Genomic DNA, 24,075 nt, shown 5'->3' on the forward strand with positions numbered 1-24,075 from the left:
CCTTCATTCAATAGTTTTGCAATTTAGCTATGATTTTCCTTGGTTTTTTAATTTTGGGATCTCTTTCAAGAGGCATGAATTCTTTCAATGGCCATTTTACCTTCTGATTCTCTGATATCTGGTCAGTTTCCTTTGATGATTTCCTGAAAAAATAGTGTCTAGGCTCTTTTTTTCATCATGTATTTCAGGGAGTTCAATAATCTTTAGATTGTCTCTCATAGATCTATTTTCCAGGTTGGTTGTTTTCCCAATTAGGTAGTTTACATTTTTCTATATTTTTCTTTTTTCTTTTTTTTTTTTTTTAGTTTTGCTTGACTGATTCTTGTTGTCTCATTGAGTCATTCATTTCCATTTGTTCAATTCTGAATTTTAATGAATTATTTTTTCATTTACTTTTTTTTTACTTCTTTTTGTATTTGTCCAATTGGATTTTTAAATGAGTTGTTTTGTTCTATGGATTTTTTCCCCATTTCACAAATTCTGTTTTTTTAGGAGTTATTTTCTTTTTCACAAATTCTGTTTTTTTTTTTTCGTATGTTTGGGTGCAAACTCCACAGGGTGGCTAGGAAACAGGGAGATTTTTTCTGGGAGTTGCTTTCCTTTTCCATGTTATCAAATCTAACTTTCAAAGATTTATATGCCTTTTCCAAACTCTCTTGCATATTTTTCATTTCCTTTCCCCGCTTTTTTCTTCTAGCTCTCTTTTAAGATTCTTTTTAATTTCTTCTAGGAGAGCTTTGTGTGATGGGAACCATGCTTCATCTGGAGACAATCTGCCTTTAGTCTTCTCAGGGTTTGAAATCTGTTCTCTTTTGGTATAAAAGCTGTCTATCTTCACTCCTCTTTACTTTTTTACTCATTTTATTATTATTGTTATTATTTTTAAGTTAAGGTCTGCCTTTAGGGCAGGGGAGGTTTTCCAAGCACCTGCAGCTGTGCTGGATCAGAGCTGATTCAGTCCAGATGCTGGGTGGGCGTGGCCAGGTCCTGTGAGATTCTGGCATTTGGGGGTTCACTTTTGATCTTTTGTTTTTGTGTTAAATGTTTTATAACTTCTCTGTTGATCTAATGGCTTGCAACTGGGGCAGGGTAGCCAACACTGCTGTAGATTCCTCCCCATAGATTCTCTGCCTCATGGATTCTGCACCACCTGGAACTTTGTGTTATTTATGCAGGCATTTGTACTCAGCTACTTGTGTTTTGCTGCCTCCCTTCCATTTCTGATTGAAATAGATCTTTTCTGCTCTGTTTCCTCCCTGTAGATTATCCACCATGTGGAGTCTGCACCCAGACACACACAAATCCTTTCCCCTCCTTGCAGAAACTGTACCACCCCTGGACTCTGCACTGTCTCTGCTGGCATTTGTGCTCAGCCTTGTGCTTGGCTCTCTACTGTTTCCAATTGAGACAGACCTTTTCTGGTGATCTTCAAAATTATCTTCTGCTGATATTTTGTTGCACTCCCAATATTTGTGGCTTCAGCCAGTCCAGAGATAATTCAGAGGCTGGATTAGTGTGTGGGTTGTAGTAGTGTAGAGTGGTGTAATTAGTGTGAGGGTTGTAGAGACAGTTAGAAAAAAAAGTGTGTCACCTCTGCCATCTTGGCCCCATGTTATTCTTAAAGAATGAATTTCATTATATGAAAAAGAATCTGGCTATATAGTCCAAAGTATTTCTAGAACATAAAACTATTAATTGATTATTAAAGGACAAGAATCGAGAATTGTGTTAAAAGTGACTGAAATCCCAGTGTCCAAACAAGAATATGGCCATAATAAAGCTCTGAAGAATCTCTACCTTACTTCTTAAGCTAGAAGAGGAGCAGGTGGATGACATAAGTGGAAGAAAAAAATATTGTCTTTAAAGTCCAGAGCTCATTTTACAGCTTTGTGACTATAGATGAATCAGTAGAAAACTAGGCCTATCTTTTTCTTACAGGGTTCTTTTGACAGAAAGTTAATCATAAAACTTAAAACACCAAATAACTGAGAATTATCTTTTTGTAATGCTTCTACTAGTTAACATGCTTTCTTTGGAAACAGATAGTCTTATGTAAACTTAGTATTCTCTCTCTTTACTTAGTACAGTATCTGCTTAACAAATGAGTGTTTAAGGAATTGACTTTTGATTTTTTACTGTTAAGAAACTCACTGCTGTCTCCAATGTGAAAGTAAACACATTTATCCCATAATAGTGAAAGAAAGCATGAGGCTTACTTGGAAATATTTAGATGATTTGAATCTAATGCAAACTCCTTAAAAAATTATTACTTAGGGAAGTGATGTGAAAAAATTTAACTTTATAGAGAAATGGAAGTTATCATTATTAGAAATATTATTACCATGTGAGTTATTATTTGGTTTAGCTCTTCCACTTCTGTAATCTACAAAACATAATTATTTTGATTTTGTTTATTATTCATGCCAGTGTCAATAAAGCATTAAAGTAACTAACCAGTGCTTATGGATAAAGCATTGGACCTAAAATCACAAACATCTGAATTCAAAAGTGACTTCTTATAATTTGCTAGCTTTGTGATTGTAGATAAGTCACTTATATGATATTTACTTAAATTTCTTCATCTGTAAAATGAGGATAATAAAAGAACATGTTTCCAAGAGTTGTTATGACTCAAATGAGGTGTGATCGAAAAGTGATTAACATAGTTCTTGGTACTTAGTAAATGATGTATAAATGTCAGCTATGACAAAGTGCCTAAAATGATTCAATAACTAATTCTAATCACTAGAAATACAAAGAGATTTTTGTCTCAGATTTAAAGGAACTAGTTTCATATAAAGAAGAAATCATAAAAATAATTTGTCTGTATGTATGTCAATATCTTATATGATTAATTGGAGATAAATAAACTAGAGAAATATTAAAGGCAAGTCAGGAAAAGCTTTAGTAGAAGGTAGGATTTTAACTAGTACTTGTAATAAATTAGGGAAGAAATAGGCCAAATAAGGGAGGAAGAAATTCCATATTTTAAATCCAGACTGTTACCCTGTTTTTGATGTTGTAATGTCTTATCATAGTCTTATGCTGAAAATCCACCATTCAGCCTCATCATGGATCAATTATTAAGTTAGATGACTATAATATTTTAAATGAGAATTATCTCTTTGTTTTATTTTGGGAGTCTTCATTAATATTATTAAAAAGAAATTTTGGTCAATAACAAATGATATGATTAGAAAATAAACTTTTAGTAACTATCCCATATTTCAAGGAAATACTATTCCCTAAAGATTGAATTTCATCTGATTATTTGTTTGGGCCCCATCCAAGAAAGGTCATTAGTTTTTGGCATCTATTTCACAATGATTGTTGAGATACAAGTAAAACTGACAACATCCATGCCAGAATCAGGTGACAGGCACAATAGGAATAGGTATCTCTCATTCTGAACTTTACTGCCAAATGTAGAGGCATTTGTTGTCTTTATATAATAAATTCAAAAAGTGGTTTAAGTTTCCATTTTCATTATTTAAAATTTATTTAGATTATTTAAATTTTGTTTATTAATTCTCATCAAATTTATGGGAGGTATTATTTTCTATTAATGGCCATTGTTTGCTACCATGTACAAGATCTAACATTCATCACTTGCTAATCTGGTGATTATAGTAGATGTGCCTAGAAAATTCCTTCTATTTCTTTTTTCAGAATCAAGAAATTAGTCCCAGAAAATTCATACAGATCTCTTGATTTCAAAGAACCTGCAGGGCAAAAAAAGGTAAGTCCTGTTCTCAAATCATCCTTTTCACTATCATCATTGTACATTTAGTGGATAGTTATTGTTTGGAGAACATTTTGCTAAGCTCCAAAGATGCTAGGAAGTATCAGGGTCTGAATTCAAGAATTCACAATGGAGGTGGGAAAAGAGGATAGATATACAAAAAAACACATACAGATGTCAGAGAACACAAACTAAATGTCTAATGATTACTATAGATAATCTGGGCAATTGGTTTTAAGAGAAATGCAGTCATTAATGCTCCTACTTTGAAAATACTTGTCAAAGAAAGAAACCCTATCAAAGAAAAAACCCTCAAGAAAAGAGTGCATGAGGATCAAAAGCATTTAAGGCAGTGATAATTAAATGACTAAGATAATGAAGATGAAATATTTCAGGGAAGTATTATTAGTATATGTTAATTAAAATAATACCTTCATTAAGGAAAATATTATAGAGATGAGATTATAGAAATGGGTACCTTTTAGTTCTAATGTTTTATTCTCAACATCCCTTTGTACAACTAAAATTTTTTGAGCATCCGTCCAAAGATTTTTTGTTTATATGTGTTATATTTATATGGATTATGTTTATAAATATTTACCATATTAGAAATAAAATCTCATTTTTAATTTATAGATATTCTGAAAAGATTTCAGAGATGCCCAGGATTCTATGGATCACATTTTGAGAATCACTTGCTTAGATTTAAACAGGACCTCAATGTCAGGAAATCGAGTTGATGATTGTTTTTAGCTTTCCAGATAGTCTGGTATACAGATTGAACTATACAGTACTTATTGAAACAAGTCTCAGAAGAAGTTTCAGAGGTTCAGATTTCTGACTCGCAATCTTCTGATGTTCCATATGAACACTTTTTTCTCATTTCTGCTCAAATAATCCTAAAGTCAGAGGAAAGTCCTGGTTCTTTTATTTACTCCTATCATCCTGTAATTTGTACTACATCTGTTCTTGCATATGTCAACATTTTAAAGCAAGAACCAAACAAGTTGAGAAAAATTGCCTTCTGGGCAATGATTTTTTTTTAACATATTAAACATCACTATTGTCCAACAGCATAGATGGAGGAAGGCTTTTGACTATGAAAATTTCATTAGAAATCATAATTTGTTTAGACCAATAAGAAATTGCAACTAAGGGTTCAGAAGGATTCAAATACAAAACTTTATTTTACAAATGTGATGTTCTACTTTTTAAACTTTTTTAATGCTTTATCATTAAAGAATTGATAATTAATGAATTCTTAGATATGTATACATGTTGGAAATAAATTCACAATAAACAGAAAGAAATTCACCAGGTCTGTTCTTCATTCTATAAAGTTTATAACAATATAGAAGATTCATGAAAGTAAGAAATGCAAGTTCTGAAGTTTATCTGAAGTGCTTCTTATAAGTTCCACCCCATGCTGTGAAATTACATAGTAACTCACTAAGAGGAGGAAAGAAAAAATGTATTTTAAAATGGAGGAAGCAGAGAAATAAAATGAAAATGGGAATATGTAGTATTTTAGAAAACTAAGTTAAATCATGAGACTAAGACAGAATTAAATAGGTAGAAAATTGCTTGCATAACATCTAGAAGTTGAGTAGGAAAAATTGAAAAGGAAAGATGCCTGTGTATGATTATTTTGTTTTATTTCTGTCTGGAAATGCCAGGAAAAACAAAAAGAAAGAAAGAAAAAAAGAAACTTATTTCTTTGAATTTTCTTTATTCAGAATTTTCAACATTTGGACAATGTTTCCATTTGCATCATTTCCTGTTTTATGACTATCATGCCCAGAATCGTGATAGATTTAGTCACTCACCCTTAATTCTATCCCTTCTCAGAATGCAAGGATAACATTTCTTTTCTCCTCAGCTCTCCTTTCCTCTAAATTATAAGTCCATCTTATTTCCCCCTTTCCTAATCTATCCTTTTTGAATTTCTTGCAAAACTCAATTTGATTTGAGTTTTCAGTAAATATTAATTTCACATGTAAATTATTTTATAATTAAGAGCTAAACTTTCTTTGATATAAATAGGTTTCATTGTGAAATCAACTCTTTAAAATAAATTGGTATCTGAATTGTGACATGGAGTATGAGTGAGTTTCCTGAGCCACTGAGAGATGAAGTAATTATTTCTGTGTCACAGGTTAATACATGCCAAAGATGAGATAAAATCTGAGGGCTTTCGGACCTTATATCTACTAGAAAATATTATCTTTCAAGGAGAAAATGTTGAATTGCTTTAAGTGTCTATTATAGCCATAACTTATTTTAAGCTCTGTTCATCTCATTACCTACTTTCTTCTTGTTGTATATTCTGTTTTCCAGAGTTTAATTTCAAATTGTATTCAACTTTCACCATGATGTCATCTTACAAAAATCAGAGTTTTCCAGTCATATTCATTCTCTTGGGATTCTCTGACTACCCAGATTTTCAGATTCTTCTCTTTCTCATATTCTTGACCATCTATGCAATAACTGTAACGGGGAATCTTGGAATGGTTGCAATCATTGCCATGAACCCCAAATTACACACGCCAATGTATTTTTTTCTTAAACATTTATCCTTTGTGGATTTCTGTTTCTCCACTGTTGTTACACCAAAGTTGTTGGGAAATTTAATTGCAGAAGATCGGGCAATGTCTATCTCTACTTGCATCACTCAATTCTTCTTTGCTGCTACCTGTGCTTTGACTGATCCCTTCATGTTGGCAGTGATGGCATATGACCGCTTTGTGGCCATTTGTAATCCCCTTTTATACATGGTTATCATGTCCCAGAAACGTTGTGTCCTGCTGATGGCTGCAGCATATTCTTGGGGCATATTCTTCTCTCTGCTCCTCACCTACTCTCTCCTTGTATTATCTTTTTGTGGGACTAACATCATTAATAATTTTGTCTGTGAGTATTCTGGTATACTTTCTGCCTCTTGCTCTGATAAGCACTTTACTGAGATGATACTCTATATAACTGTAAATTTTAATATGTTGAGCACACTCATGGTGATAGTGTCTTCTTACACTTTTATTTTTGTAACTGTTATGAAGATGCATTCAGTTAGAGCAAGGCATAAGGCTTTCTCCACATGTGCTTCTCACCTGACAGCTGTTGGAATCTTCTATGGAACAGTTATTTTCCTCTATTGTGTACCCAATAGCAAAAGCTCCTGGTTCACTATCAAAGTGGGTTCTATTTTCTATACAGTGCTCATTCCAATGCTGAATCCCCTAATATACAGTCTGAGGAACAAGGAAGTGAAGGAAACACTCAGAAAGTTAATGGGCCAAAAGTGACTTTTCCTTAAATAGTGTCATCATCATCCCCAGCCCCAACCAAACCACCATGAACAGAACCAGTAATTACAACATCAGTAACTAGAAAACAATAACACCTGTTGCTTAATTATTCTCTTTGAATTGATGCTTTCTTTCTCTTAAATGAACAATTGGTACATTCAGCATTTCTTATTCTTATCTGTTATATAGACTTTTAGCTACTTCATATCTGTTACTCTATTATGAATCTATGCTATAGAGAAGCAAGACTGAGAAAACTGAAGTAAAAAACATAGCTGCCCAAATCTCCTTACTCTTCAATAACTAAGGTGGATTGGCCACAATCATGACCATAAATCTTATCTCCTTAGAACAACAGGAAAATATAACTATTATTAATTTACAATTTTTGAACATTGGGTTTTCCTTGGTTCTTTTCAGTTATTCTATTCTATATATAATATTTGGTGTATGTTGGAGTTTGGAGAAGTTTTGCTAGGAAACAAGATCCTGAGAAGTGACTATGGATGATCAGTGAGGAGAATGGTAATCACGAAAAACTTAGAAACATCATCAGGTTGACATAATTCAGTACAATGATAAATTTACTATATAAAAATTATTATTTTTTTCTGAAAACAGTAATTGTACACCTTTTTCCTGAAATGCATAGAAGCATATTATTTGACAAAATCTTTTGGGGAAAATGTGAAAATAGGGTAGAATAATTAAGGATAGTTTAACATAAATATATTGTACATTAGGATAAAGTCCAAATGAATATATGATTTACATATAAAGGGTGATGCAACAAGCAAATTAGGAGAGCATGAAATAATTTATGAATCAGATCTATGTATTAGAGAAAAGTGTAAGACCAAAGAAAATAAAATTAAAATAAATACATGATTTTAATATATAACTATATATATATATATATATATATATATATAGTATACATAACACACACATAATATATATAAAGAGAGAATGAGAGAGAGAGAGAGAGAGAGAGAGAGAAAATTCCTGGTTCTTTAAATTTAAATCCTTAAATTGCACAAATTCAACTGAACCCAAATTTAAAAAGAAAGGGGGAAACTGGGATAAAACTTGCAACAAGTATCTGATAAACACCTAATTTCTCAAAGATACAGAGTAATGACTCAATTTATCATTCCCTAATTGATAATGGTTAAAGGATAACAACAGTTTTAAGACAAAGCAATCAAAGATATGTCTATTCATATAAAAATGTTCTAGATCACTGTTGTCTAGAGAAGTGCAAAATAAATAATATTGGGGTATGACTTCAAAATAATAAGTTTGGTTCATATGACAAAAAGAGAAACTTGTAAATATTGGATGCTATGTGAAAAACTGGGAGAGTGATGCTCTGTTGATGGCACTGTGAACTGATGCAATTTGAAGATCAGTTTGAAACTGTGATGAAATGGCTATAAAATTGTATATAGCCTATAATTTATTAATAGTACTATTAGATTTTTAAGCAAAAGAGACTTTTATTTAATAGGAAAAAGACTTGTTTTTACAAAAATATTTAAAGCCTCTTCTTTTGTTGTGGCTAAGAATTAGAATTCAAAGAAATATTCAACTGGGGAATGGAAATCAAATGGATACTCATCAATTGGTGAATGGCTGAACAAGCTGTGGTAAACATTTATGATGGAATATTATTGTGATGTAAGAAATGGCAACCAGGGTTTCAGAAAAAAAAAACTGGAAAGATTTATATGAACTAAATCAAAAAAAAAAAAATGAAGCAAGCAGATCCAGATCATTGTGCCCAGTAAAAACAATCTTGTATGATTAAGAAATGTGACTGTTTTAGCTATTCTCAACAATATAATGGAAGATTATAATCTGAAAGAAATCTTGATGAAGTATGCTATCTGCCTCTGGGGGAGGGGGATCTGATATTACCTGGTGATATTTTCTGAATACATACTAAAACCTGCTATTATCTTTCCTTCCTTTCCCTTGCTTCTCTCCTTTTCCCCTTCTTCCCTTCTTTCTTTATTTCTTTCCTTTCCTTCCTTCTGCCTTCCTCCCTCCTCCCTTCCTTCCTCTTTCTTCCTTTTCCTCTCTTCCTCTCTCTCTATTTCTCTCTGTCTTTCTTTGTTTCTTTCTATTTTTTCTTCTTTCCATCCTTTCTTCTTTCTTTCTTTCTTTCCTTCCTTCCTCTTTTCCTCCATTTCTTTCAATCTTTCTTCTTTTCTTTTTTCCAGTCTTCTTGTACAAAATGATTACTATCAAAATGTTTTACATTATGTGAATATTTTATATAACAGAGGGAAGAAAAGGAGGGGTAGAATCTGGAACTCAAAACTTTAAAAAGTTGGAAGTGTTTTAACATATAATTGATGAAAAATAAAATATAAAAATAAAAAAGTTTTCATCACACCTGGAAATCTATTTTTGTGGTTATATTATATATGTATATTATTATATATTCACTGTTTCTTACACTATATTCTGAGCTCTTCTTTGTACTCACAATATAAAGTGAAATGCTTGAAACATCACAATACCTATTAGATGTTTATTTCCTAGTATACTAACTAGCAATATCCCCAACTTCACAAACTTTAGAATGGAGAGGAGATTTTTTTTTTAATCACAAAAATGGTTTTAATAATAAAAGAGATACTAGGCTTAGCATCAGCATTAAACAAAAAGGAAATGAAGCATCCAAGTCATTCCATATAGTAAATAAATCTAGCAGTAGTTCTACTACTATCTAGTACTATCTATGAGTAATACTATCTAATAGTATGTAGTAATAATAGTATCTAGTAGTATCTAGTAGTAGTGTGATCTCAGTCATGATAGTAGCAACATCTCCAGAGATTCTTATCCTACATTTGACTGAGCTAAAATCACCAAGAAGGATTATTTTATGTATTCACTGAAGTTAGCAGGAGACAGAGAAAAGAAGAAATTCTTCACCTTGAAGTCCACTTTTTATAATCCCTCATATGCCATGCCAAAAGTGAAATTAAGAAGTATTTATTACATTTTCTCTATAAGCACTTATTAAGTTAATTTTCACTAAGCCTTACCCAAAATCCTCCAAGGGTAAATCATTCAATTATATGAAACTTTGTACCTAATTATACCTTCTAAAACTTTGTGAAGGAAGTCTAACTGCAAGATTAAAGTAATTTCTAGTAGATTCCTTTCTTTGAGAGTGATATAGTAGAAACATTTATTTGTTTTCTTGAATTACTTCATTTGAGAGCATACATGCCGAGTCACAGAGCAAAGGTATGGAGCCAAGAATAAGTATTGTGTTGATTGTATAGATAATATACACTTGGGTGGAAACTATGACTAGTTGGGAAGGAAAATCCAAGTTCATGAAAGTAAGATTATAGAAAGACTTGAATGCCAGGATAAGAAATCTAAAATGGTCTATTTAGTTGTGATGGTAATTTGAAACAGAAATCTTTATATTTTGCAAATGTTTATATATCTTTTTTAAATGATACACAATGTAGTGAAAAGAGGGATTGAAGTAGACATGGAGGAGCCATGAAAGAATTACAACTCTGCTATATGATGCCTGTGTGATCTTGGACAAATCATTTAACTTCTTAACTCTATCTATCCTGAAAAATGAGGGATCAGACTAGATGATTAACAAACACTAAATCTCCAACAATAAATCATAAAGCTGTAGCCATGTGTTAGAGTTACTGAGCCTACAAATCACTGAAGACATCAGAAATGCAGAAAAGTGATGAATAAGATTGAAAAAGCTGCTTAAACATTTATAAATATTTACAAAGATAAATAGATATATAGAAAAATGTTTCTTTGGAGGGGGTCTAATGTTGACTTACTTTTATTTTTGATTGGTTATTTCTTAACTACATATATGTACATATATTCATACATATATATATACACATCCATATAAACATATATACAAATATACAAGCATCCATATGTATGTGTATATTTGTATGCATATATAAGTGTATTCACACACATATTTTTATACACACACACAAAGATATGGTTGTGAGAGAGCAATAAGTATAATCTGTTTGTAGGAAATGAATTGATTTCTTTCTAATGATAATCATAAATCCTTAAAGTTTAAAGGGGAAGCTTGGTAGTAGAGTAGATAAAGCACCAGTCCTGGAATAAGGGAGATCTGAATTCAAATCCACTCTCAAACACTTACTGTGATTTAACAAGTTGATCAAGTAAAAACATCCATTTTAGCTGAGTTCCACAAATGCAAAGTGGAGATACACTGGAGAAGAAAGTGGCAAACTACTTCAAAATCTTTGCCAGGAAAACCCCACGTACCTTGGGGTCACAGAGAGTCAAACATTACTGAAAGATACCACAAAAAATCACATCAGTAAGGACACTGAGTCCTTACTATCTCCAGCAGAACTATCACAGACAACCAAAGTGACAGAGTGGATAGAATACTGGCCCTGGAGTCTCATTTTCCTGAGTTCAAATCTGGCCTCAGACACTAGCTGTGTGAACTTGGACAAGTCATTTAATTCTGTTTGCCTCAATTTTCTAATATGTAAAATAGACTGAGAATAAAATGGCAAACCATAATAGGATCATTTCCAAGAAAACACTAAATTGGGTCATAAAGATTCAGATATGACTTAAATGACACAGGAAAAGAATATTGGAACATATTAAGGTTATTATTATTACCATGTATTTCAACATGTACTAGTCATTTAACAGCTCTTACTCTATTTGTCCTCTCCTTTTATTTGTTGGTTGTTTCTTATTGTTTATGAGGCATTAATGAGTTAACTTACAGTAATCTATTTAGAACTCTAGAAATTAATCTATAAAATGAAATAATTTAGAAGGGAAAAAAACTAATAAGAAAAGCTATTGAAAATGAAAGAGACCTTGTCAATTGCCTAGCCCACTCTTTTATTGGCTTTATTGTGGCTGGAGAGAGAAGAGTGAGTTTATAGTCCAAATTTTTGAAATAGTGTGACTAAACGTGAGAGCTTTTAAATGGCTGTGTCTCTGAATTCAGGTACAATATTTTTCTACTACACAATGTTATTTCAATTATACATTTATATACCAAAGAATGGCACAAGAACCCTACCATTTATAATACCACTCACATCAGTGGTTTTGCAGATAACCAGACCTGATAACCACAACTCAAGGTCACCATTCTTGTGATTAAAAAGTCAAACTTTCCCATCAACTGGCATTCATGGGGAAAGCAGGCTTGACTATTTAATACAGGAGGACATTGTAATTCAGAGAGAAAAGATGAAGTATCTGTCAGTCAAAGTGAAAGTCTGACACAACTTTTACCACTATCTCCACCCAGATTCTGATATAGACAGCCTAGGACTCTGAATTCAAAAGTTTTGGGAATTGCAGTGTCCCCCCAACCACAAGACCTACTTCCAGTCCAGCCCAGTTAGGTCTTGTTAAAGAAAGAAATAATTGCATAGAAGGGCCTTATCTTCCTCCACATAACTTTTTTTTTAACCAATTTCCATCTACTGTCAAAAAAGCACAAAATATATTGGGGTGACCTCACTCTCTCCCAGTCTCTAACCAATAGTGCTTCCAGCCCAGGTCTTATAGCCATCCCTTTGGGAGTCATTTTTAATAAAAAAAAATCCCAGCTAATTTTAAAAACAACAACAAAAAAAACTTCTTTGTTAGGCACTGTAAATTATAGTTAGCTGCCTGCTAGAAAAATAAAAGTCACAATATTACATGAGATGTACCAGGGCTTTCCCCAAGATCATGATGGAAATATATCACTATCTCCAACTCAAGAGATTTTGGAATAATAATACTCAGTTCAATGTCTTCAGACTTTAACTTAGGGGACAATGCCTACAGAGTAACAACTGCTCCTGAAGATAATATAATTTACATCTTCTAAAGAAAAAAATAAGTTTTTGTCAGCAAAGTCCTTGGACATGACAAATAATAAGCATGCATGATTTTATACATGCAAATGACATTAAAGGAGAAAATTTCCCTTCTTCTTTGCACTTTACCCTGTAGGATAAGGAAATTTTCAATCTGACATGGAATGATATTTTAACCTTCCAGTATTATGTTGAAGATCAAATGAGATAATAATTTTAATCATTCTAGTTTATGAATTCTATGGCCTAAATAGATTGGTCTTCCTGCTGTTCCTCTCATACCACTTCATTGTCCATATCAGAAGCTTGTGTTGGTTGATCTGCACTACAACAATACACTCTCTTTGCAAGTTTTCATCTTAAGAATTTACCCAGAGTATTCACCTTAATATTATAAAAAATCATCACCTGGTGATGGTGTTGGTCCCACACCACGGTAGTGTCAGTGTCAAAATCAGAGGGGAGAAGGGTAAAATATGCAAAAATACTAAGAAGGGAATTTCCACAGAATATGGCAACAGATTAGATATGTGATAGTGAGAAGGTAAACAATGAATATATCTATGTGGGGAACATGAATAACTAGTGATAATATATATATATAATACAAAGATTCTGTCTGGGATAAGCATGAAATCATGCTCTATGGCTAGCATCTTGTTTTCCACCCTGTTCCTTAATTCCTGTTCCCCTCACTGATGTACTTGTCTAATTTGTGATCATGTAGAAGAAAAATAACCCACTGTGGTTTTTCTTGGATTTCTCCATCTCTATTCAGTCTGTTGTTCTTCTTAGATCTTTACTGGAGATGTTAAATGACAACTGAACCACTCATTCTAGTTTGTTTTTCCAAATGTTTTTCTTTTAAAAATAATTCCTTTTTCATCTTTTCATAGCCTGATTTTTAAAGATGCTTTTGTGTTTGACTTCTCTTTGTTTTATGAAACAGTGTTACTCATATGAAATCAGTCTTTTTTTGTTTTATACTTTGTTTTTGTTTTTTGTTGTTCTTGTAAATATGTGCAGAAATACTCTAATTGTGGATGTTTGCCTTTAATTTTCAAAGAGAACCAATGACATCATGGTGTGATACTTTGACTTTTGTGCACTAAATAAATAATCATAAGAAATACATCTGTAGGGTATTTTCAGAAAGAAGGAGAGTAACCATGGGTAATCCTAATAAGATCAAAAGAGTAAAAGAAAAGCATGGAATTAAGGGAAGTGATCAAGATTTCTATAATAATGCCTCAACAATAAATTTATGAATTAAATAAAACAGCAAAAATATATTGAAATTTTCAGATGAATTAATTAAAATGCTAATATTTCACTTGAGCTTTTGATCAAGGAAGAAGTACTTACTGAAGATGTAAAACTTGTCCATGACTTTTTTGGGGAGAGTTGTGGAGAGGATGTTCCAAAATGTATCCTATATGAAACTATCATCCTTATTAAATATTTATTTGCTTCTAGAACTGTGCCCAAAGGGCTATAAAACTGTGCATACCCTTTTGACCCAGCAGTGCCATTACTGGGTCTGTTTCCCTTATAAAGAAGGGAAAAGGAACCACATGTATGAAAATGTTTGTAGCAACTCTTTTTGTGGTAGCAAAGAACTGGAAAATGAGTAGATCCCCATCAATTGGGGAATGGCTGAATAAGTTGTCTATATAAACACAATAGAATATGATTGTACTATAAAAAATGATAATTTGATTTTAGAAAGGTCTGGAAAGATTTACATGAATTGATGCTGAGCAAAACAAGCAGATTGTTGTACATTTTACACAATAACAGCAAGAATGTGTGATGATCAAGTATGAAAGATTTGGGTCTTCTCAGTGTTTCAGTGACTCAAAATGATGCCAATAGACTTTGGATAGAAAATGCCATCCACATCTAAAAAAAATTTACTAAGGATACTGAATGTAAATCAACACATGTTACATTTTCTTCTTTTTTCTGTATTTTTATCTCTCCCATGTTCTTCCCCCCCCTTTTTTTGCTTTGATTTTTCTCTCCTAACATAATTTATAAAGCAAAGTATGTTAAAAATAAATAATTAAATATAATAGATAAAAGCTATTTATTTGCTTACTTTATTTAATATTTCCCCAATTACATACACAAAATCTTTTTTACATTTGTTTTGAGGTTTTGATTCTCTCCCTTATTCCACCCAAAATTAAGAAACCACATGTGAAATTATATATAACTGTAATGGGCTGAGGCTTGAGTTGATGCACTGAGGTCCCAAGCACGTGAGTCTAAATAATAATTGGACTATACTCTATTAATATATATGCTTGGAGAAAGAATGGCCCCCACCCACTCTCTGTGCAAGTCCTGATGTGTTGTATAGGAAATGGCAATTTTGGTGGGTGGAGGCAGAGGGGCAGGAAGAGAGGCGGAGAGAGACTGCTGGCTGGATTCTGGTCTGGTGGCTTCTGGTCTAGCTGACTTTTTACCTCCAATTCCCTTTTACCTCTGATCCTTCTTCACCTCCACTGAGAATAAAGATTGAAGATTTTCCCTTAACCTGAATCCCTGACTCCAGCTGATTTTAAAAGATGTGGTCATCACATATAACATTTCCATAAAAGTCAATTTGTGAAAGAAAACATAGATCTCCTACTATGATGAAAATAAAAATGTTCGAGAAAAACTAAGTTTAATAAAAGAGTGAGAGATAGAGAGAGAATGCTTCAATCCATAGTAAGATACAATCAGTTCCTTCTATGAATTTAATAAAGATTTTCATTAAAATTCCTTCTGAGTAGTCATGGATGATTTTACTACTGAGAATAGCAAAGGCATTTATACCTGATCATCCCATAACATTGCTATTATTTTGTACACAATACATTTCACTTTACTTGAGTTCATGGAGGACCCTTCAATTTTGTTTTATTTTTACTTTTTCAAAGAGCATCCTGTTCATCATTTCCCATAGAACAATAATATTCCTTCACAAACAAATAGCACAATTTCTTGAGTCATTTCCCAATTGATGGGCATCCCCTCGATTTCCTTTTTTTTTTCTCCTGAGAATAGAGTTGTTAGGAAAATTTTTCATACATATAAGTCATTTTCCTCTTTTAAAAATCTTGTTTAATATTCATGCTTACTAGTGATATTGTTAGGTCAAAGGATATGTGCATGAATTTATAGTCCTTTGTGCACAGATCATATCTTTTGATAATTTATCAATTGAGCCATGACTCTTTTTTGATATATTTATATATATTTAACTCAATGCCCTCTATCTATGAGAATTGAGACCTTATCAGAGAAATTTGCTTTGAAATTATTTTTGTAATTACTAATAACTATGTTTTCCCCCATTAGTTGACTCTCTCCTTTCATCCTCTCCCTCCTCAAAAGTATTTTACTACTGATGAATCCCTCTGTTAGTATGCTCTCTTTTATCACCCTCCCCCTTTCCCATATTCCATTTTCCTCTTATTTTCTTTCAGGATAAGACAGATTTTTATCCCCATATGGAGTATGGGTATACTCTTTGAATTAATTCTGTGAAAGTAAAGTTCATTCACCTCCACTCTTCTCCTCTTCTTCTCCTCCACTGTAAAAGCTTTTCATTATCTCTCTTTTTTTTTATCACAGATGGTTTGCACCATTTCACTTTTTCCTTTCCTTTTTTTTCTAGGAAATTTCTCTTTCACCTTATAATTTCATCATTTTTCAAAAATATATTATTCATTCATATTCAACTCATATCTGTGCCCTCTGTCTCTATATACTCCCTCTAATTATCATAATAATAAGAAAATTCTAATAAGTTACAAGTATCATCCTTCTGTGTAAAAATGTAAACATGTGAACCATTTCAAGTCTCTTATAATATCACTTTCCTGATTACTTATATTTCTCCTGCGTCTTTTATTTGAAAATCCAATTTTCAATTCAGCTTTAGTCTTTTCATCATGAATGCTTGAAAATCATCTGTGTCATTACATGACCTCCTTTTTTTCTAAAGAATTAATATCAATTGTGTTGGGTTATAATCCTAGCTCCATTGTTCTCTAAAATATCATATTCCAAGCCCTCCACTCTTTTAATGCAGAAGCTGCTATATTTTGTGTTATCTTGACTGTGGCTCCACTATATTTTAATTGTTTCTTTCTGGATGCTTAAAATACTTTCTTCTTGACCTGGGAGTTCCGGAATTTTACTATATTATTCCTAGGAATTTTCACTTTGTCATTTCTTTCATGTGCCAACTATAGAACCATTACATCATCACAGCACACTGTGCTAGTGCTAACTATAAGCATCCTGCTATTGATATGTAAATGCTTCTCTTTACTGTAAGTAGCCCTTGCTTCAAATAGAATACAGGTGGTCACTCCCTCCTTGACTTCTCAGAAAGGGTGAGAGCACCAAAAGGAGATGGGGAGTCAAACCAGATATTGTCAGTAGGTTCCCAATAGACTGAAAGGCCTTATACCTTACCCAGAGTTCCCCCACTATCTGTGGCCCTTTACAGCCTAGAACATTGTCTTGAAAAGTTTGGGTAGTTAATGCACATCTATTAAATCAAATTGTTTTTTATTCTCCCTTATCTCCTTTTTGTATACATTCTAATTATCTAGAGTGAGAATATTAAAAAAATAAGATTAAGCATGTGTTATTCTTTATCAGTGATATTCTGTTATTATTACTCTTATTTATCAATGTTTATAGGGGAATTATGGGTCTCAGTGAAGAGAGCGGGGACTTAGGCTCAAAAAGACTTGAATTCCTATGTGATTTCACACAATTTCTAGTTGTGGGTCCTTTGTCAGCTCATTTAACTTTAGTTACCTCAATTTCTTCATCAACAAAATTATCTTGAAAAGAAAATGGCAAAGCATTCCCGTATCTTCTAAGAAAATCCCAAATGAGGTCATGAAAAGTCAGACATGGTCAAAAATACCAAACAGCCACAGTTTAATCTAGGAGAAGTCATTATATATTTCACCAGGTTCAGTTTTTTCAGACAAGGACTTTTACCTTATTCTCAGAATCTTAAATGCTCTGAAATTTGCAGATAACTCTAATATAAAGGTGAGATGTGTATAATTTTTTAATCCAGAAAAAATGAGTAAGTGAAATTTGTTAGAGAAGAAATGCAAAAAAAGGGGGTAAAGGAAGAACATTGCAATGTATTCATCTATCTTCTTTTTCATCTCCATCAACAAACCTGAGAATAAGGCAATATTCTTAGAGTCTAAAATGTTTAACTTGGGGCAGAATCTTTCTTGTGGGAGATATGAATATTTCTCTCTTGTATTTAGTAAGTAGTTATTGTATTAAACCAAATTTTTTCCCCATGTTTATTTCCTCATTCAGAAATTAACCAGTCTGGGAAATCTCTCTTTGAAAATTCCTTATGCCAACATATAATCAGACAATAAAACAAATTGTAAATTTAGGATAATAGGTGAATTTCTGTTCCTTGTCTTTGCTCAGTCAGGTCAGGGGGAAATGTTGACCAACTATAATCAAGAGAGATAATATAAAAACTGATATCACTTTGACAAAGATTTGAGTGACCTGAGTCATGGACCCCAAAATAGCCTATCTCTCATTGTGTTAAACAATCCAAATTTATTGTCATCCCTCAAGAATACCTCTTCTTCCAAAAACATATACACTGCAACCAATCATTGATAATATGATTAAATTGCCCAAAAACCATGATTCTTAAACATTTTAATTGTCCTTTCTATGATTAAAATGATCACATTGAAGAAAATTTTATGTTTAATGTTTTGAAGTCATAATTAAAAACATCCACACTTCCTATAGAATGATTTATAACTAAAACAAGAATAATATTTCTAAATATATTTGTACACATATGCATTTGGATAGATGTTCATGTCAGTATACTTATATATATATATATGAATATATATGCATATATATTCATACATATTCACATATATATATATATATATATATAATTAAGTATATGCACAAACTATTAATATTTGTGAATTTAACACAAGTTTGGGAGGAAGGGGATTAAACATTTCTCAACTTTAGAAGATGCTACTTCTACCGATATTTAAAAGAAGCTAAATAAACTAAAAACAAAGGGAAGGTAGTAGTACTTTAAAACAAAAAGGGAATATTACTACTGTTTTCAGAAATTTTTGTATTTCTATAGGGTAGTTTACCATTTTACTGTATTACCTCAACATGATGGATTGTTGAGTGATCACCATTCTCCTCCCTGATCATCAATAGTCACTTCTCAGTATCTTATTTTCTAGCATATCTTCCAACTCCAACATTCACCACCTACTAGATATACATTAGAAATATCTGAAAAGACTCAGGAAATACCAAATATTCAAGAATAGTCAATAACACTGCATTTTTGCCTATTTTTAAAAGATAAAATTTGTGCTTATGTGATAATGGTGAATCCACCCTACACAGTGATGAACAGAAGGATTTAGGGAGCTATTTTTTTTCAGTTTTCATTCTTGATTTACTTTAACTTGAATTCACAAAAGTGTGTCACATAGCTAAAGGTATACACACACCAGAGAAGTATAACAGCTCTTGAATGTATTGTATTTTCATTTAAAGGAATGGAAACATCAATCAACCAGAATAATTGTCAGATGTAGCTATCATTGTCTAGCAATTTTTTTTGCCATACTTACTGCTTTTCTTGACAATTGTAGTGGTAATGATGTTAATAATAATAATAATTTAATGAGAAAACCTTTTTGTGTCCAATAACTTCCTAAATGTTTCCTTTACTTCATTATTCCTCAGACTGTATATCAAAGGGTTCAGCATGGGGATGACCACTGTATAGAAAACAGAGCCCAATTTATTGGTGAACCAACTGCTTTTGGCATGGGGAATGCAGTAGAGAAAAAGAACTGTTCCATAGAACATTCCAACAGCTATCAGGTGAGAGGCACAAGTGGAGAAAGCCTTACACCTCGCCCTAATTGAATGCATCTTCATGACAGTTACAAAAATAAAAATATAAGAAGAGATTATGACCACAAGTGTGCTAAACATATTAAAATTTGCCACTATAAAAAGTATTAGCTCACTAAAGTGTTTATCAGAGCAAGAAGAAGAGAGTATGCCAGAATAGTCACAGATAAAATTATTAATGATGTTAGTACCACAAAAAGATAATACAAGGAGAGAATAGGTGAAGAGCAGAGAGAAGAGTATACCCCAGGAGTATGCTGCAGCCATCAGCAGGGCACAACGTTTCTGGGACATGATAACTATGTATAAAAGGGGATTACAAATGGCCACAAAACGGTCATATGCCATCACTGCCAACATGAAGGGATCAATCAAAGCACAGGTAGTTGCAAAGAAGAATTGTGTGATGCAAGTAGGCAGAGACATTGCCCTATCTTCTGCAACTAAGTTTTCCAGCAACTTTGGTGTAACAATTGTGGAGTAACAGAAATCCACAAAGGACAGGTGTTTAAGGAAAAAATACATTGGGGTGTGTAACTTGGGATTCACGGCAATGATTGCTATCATTCCAAGATTCCCCATTACAGTGATCACATAGATAACTAAGAAAATCAGAAAGAGAAGAATCTGAAATTCTGGGTAGTCAGAGAATCCCAAGAGAACAAATATGACTGGAGCAGCACTGTGGTTTCTCTCAGTGATCATCATGGCTAAAGTTGAATGCAATTTGAAAATTAATTCTGAAAAACAGAATAGTACAATGAGCGAGAAATAAATAATATGTAGATCTAAATAAATTATGACAATTAAAGGACATTTAAAGGAACTAAATAATTCTTCCATAAAAGATTCCTAGTAGATTAAAAAGTAAGCTTTGAAGACAGAAAATCTTAGTTCCTTACCTTATTTCTGACATATACTAACCCTGGAACAATCACTTAACCTCTAAGTAGTTCAGACAACTCCCTAATACCCAGATTAGATATTATTGGGTATTATACTGGGTATTATAATACCTACGTTAGATATTAACTCACTTTGGAAGAGTTAATTGAAAACTGTTTATACCAAAGAAGTTAGAGGTATAGACAAAATTAATAATAAATAATAATAATTTACTTGTGAAATTTGTATTTATTGAAAACTCAAATCAAATCAGGTTTTGTGAGAAATTTATAAATTTGGGAAATTGGAATATGTTGTACTCTTAATTTAGAGGAGAGGAAAAGAGAGAAGTACATAGTTGCATTATGAAAGGGGAATGGTATTGTGGGTAAGTGACAGGATCTATCATGGTTCTAAGTTTGAAAGCCATACAACACAGGAAAGAGAGAAGCAGTGTCCAAAATTTGAAATTTTTGAATGGCAAAAATCCATTCTTTCTTTCTTTTTTTTTTTCTTGCATCTGTTTCCACACAGGAATAAAACAAAATAATTTTACATTCTAATCTTTATTTATTTAATATTTTTTCTATTCATTTCTAAACATTCTACCTATAATTTTCTGTTCAATTTTAGCTTATCATTTAATTTAGTTTTCTAAAATCCTACAAGATCTCATCTATATTTTCTTTTCTCTTCCTACTCCATCTGAGACTTAATGGAAGGAAAGTAGTTGGTATCATCTGGTCCACTCTCTGTGCCAGAGTATATAGATAGCTAACAACAACCACCCATTCCCATTTCCTGGCATTCAAGTCTTGCTTAAAAGTAAATAAAACCTGCACCTAGAATCCTGTCTCTATACTATTTTCCTCAATGAAGGTATTGTTTCAGTCTCTCTCACAAGTATTTTTTGAGTAGTTAGTCTTAATGACTAAATTTCTCATAAAACCAATTGCATAAATTATCTGAAAGAGTGAGTATGAATTCATCTTGTGGTCTCTGTTATCTGCATTTAGTTTTTTGTATATCTTTCCTCTCTTACTAGATGGACTGTGAGGTCTTGAGTCCAAATATAAAATTTACTAGCATGCTTTAGGCTTAGCACACTGTTCTGAAAACAATAATAATCCAATAAATGTTGAATGAATATATTGAAAAGGATTATTTGGGAACTGTACCTACCTCATTATCCTGGTAGTTCTTTATAAATGAAGGGATTTGCATAAGTTTTCTGGCAGCAATTCTTGTTTCTGAAAAAGGAAATAGAAAGGATCTTCTAAGCATATCTACTGTAATCACAAATTTAGGGATGGTTATTTCCTACATCCATGAATCAATGAATGCTGAGCTTGTAAATAGCAGCACACTTTGGCCATTTATAGAAAATACCACCTTCACACAAATTTGATCAAAATTAGCATCAATCCAGTAAGGAACATGTATAGTTTACAAAAATAAAAATTTAAACTACTTTTTTAAACTGACTACAGTAGGACAATAAGTGTCTTTTTATTTCAAAGGAAAACTCTGATAAAGAAGCTTATGTGCCAGTAAGTAAGCTTGTTCTGGCATGTGTTGTATTGGACTACCTTCTGTTTCAAAAAAAACATTTTTAAAGAGATGCCAGAGATTAATGACCTCATCTGGCTACGGTCCAAATAGTTAATCAAAATTTAAAAAAAAATTCACCTTTGGGAAATAGAAGTAAGTCCTTGAAATCATAGGGGATAGTAACTACCAGAACTTTATTTTCTATTCCTATTATTTGTTATTGACCAAAATGTCTTTAAACAACATTAATAAAAACTACCAAGATGAAGCATCAGAAGAAAATTATAAGTTAAAGCATTAATAATAATCATTGATAACAACAATTGACCCACAGTTGAGCTGGATTATGTCCAGCAAAAGAACAATGTAAAAAAGGATCCCAAAACAAGATAACAAGCTGGATTAAGATATAGATTTATTTCCTCCCCAATTTTGTTCTATTGATTCCCTAGTTGATGATGTTACCTTTTACAAATCCTACCTTTTAAAAAAGTTTTCTCTTTTCTCTTCTTACTAGTAGTCCTTTCTCCCTTTTAATTACCACCAATTAATTATATATCTATGTAGACATAGATATTTTGTTTTATGATTCTCAATATATTACACTCTCTTCTTTAAAACAACTATTTCTCTTTATACAATATATGGTTAATGAATTTTGGATTCATTGTATTTGAGGAATATATTCAAAATTTAATTGAATAAATTCAAAATTTAAAAAAATCATTTTAAAAGCTCTGAGGAAGTTATCTGTCTTTTATTTCTAGTGCTTAGTATAACTATTAACACATAGTCTCTAATGCTTAATAGTGATATTTATATAGCTTTTACTGTTTCATTTATTAGCTAAGTACTTTATAGATATTACCTCACTTGATTCTCATAACAACTCTGAGAAGTAAGTGCTATTATCTTCCAAATTATATGGCAAATCATAATGAAGTTATTATTTTCCAAAAGGAAAGAAGAATTAAAAAAAAAAAACTCAAAATAGGAGGTAGAGCTAAGATGATGGAGTAAAAACAGGCACTGTCACAGTTGTTCCCAAAATTGCTCCAAATTCCTGTGAATAATGACTCTAAAAAAATTATACCATCAGATCTCCTACAAAGCTTCATACAAAAAGATATTGTGGGACATTTTCCAAAGGAAGACATCTTAAAAGGTCAGCAGGAAAGACTGGCACAAGGGTGGGAGTCATCAAGAAGCATGAAGTCCCAGCAAAGGCTGAGCCAATGAAGCTCCAGTCACATCCTTAGCTCCAACAAAGCAAGATTTGGCCTTGGACTTTTGAATCAATAGCATCCCTTGTGATTTCTAGACATCTTACCAAAAGAGATACCAAAGACAACTTTAAAGGACAGAAGGAAAGATTTGTCAGTAAAATGAGAAGGTTTTGGGAAACCAGCAAACCAGGAATGGGCGAGGGTAGCTATGGCAGCAGTAGCTTCAGAAAACCTTAGCTCATAGAAAGTCTCTTTAATGACATTGAGGAAGAACTCTGTTAACTTGCAACCACTGTACAACAAAGATGTTCCTTACAATCCCCGGAAGAAAAGAATACTTGTGGTCAGGTCCCTAGAAGGATATCTGAAAAGATCTTGGGGCACTGTACCCTTCATCCTGGAGATGTAATCTTAATTTAACAAAGAGTAAAACTCCAAGTATTAGGCTGAAGAAATGAGCAAATAACAGAAAAAGATTCTGACCATAGAAAGTTACT

The 24,075-nt window shown here is 32.3% G+C and overlaps 2 protein-coding genes across 2 annotated transcripts; one reads left to right on the top strand and one right to left on the bottom strand.

Annotated features, from left to right (window-relative positions):
• The first annotated feature begins 6,111 nt into the window (after positions 1-6,111).
• On the top strand, positions 6,112-7,044 carry LOC100929773 (olfactory receptor 5D18-like). The gene has a single exon (XM_003774330.1). The coding sequence runs from the start codon at positions 6,112-6,114 to the stop codon at positions 7,042-7,044; it is 933 nt and encodes a 310-aa protein (XP_003774378.1).
• Positions 7,045-19,676: 12,632 nt separating this feature from the next.
• On the bottom strand, positions 19,677-20,624 carry LOC100927970 (olfactory receptor 5D18-like). Its single transcript, XM_003774323.1, has one exon. The coding sequence runs from the start codon at positions 20,622-20,624 to the stop codon at positions 19,677-19,679; it is 948 nt and encodes a 315-aa protein (XP_003774371.1).
• Positions 20,625-24,075: the final 3,451 nt, after the last annotated feature.

The sequence above is a fragment of the Sarcophilus harrisii genome, chromosome 6 (assembly GCF_902635505.1).
Source record: "Sarcophilus harrisii chromosome 6, mSarHar1.11, whole genome shotgun sequence".
Lineage (NCBI taxonomy): Eukaryota > Metazoa > Chordata > Mammalia > Dasyuromorphia > Dasyuridae > Sarcophilus > Sarcophilus harrisii.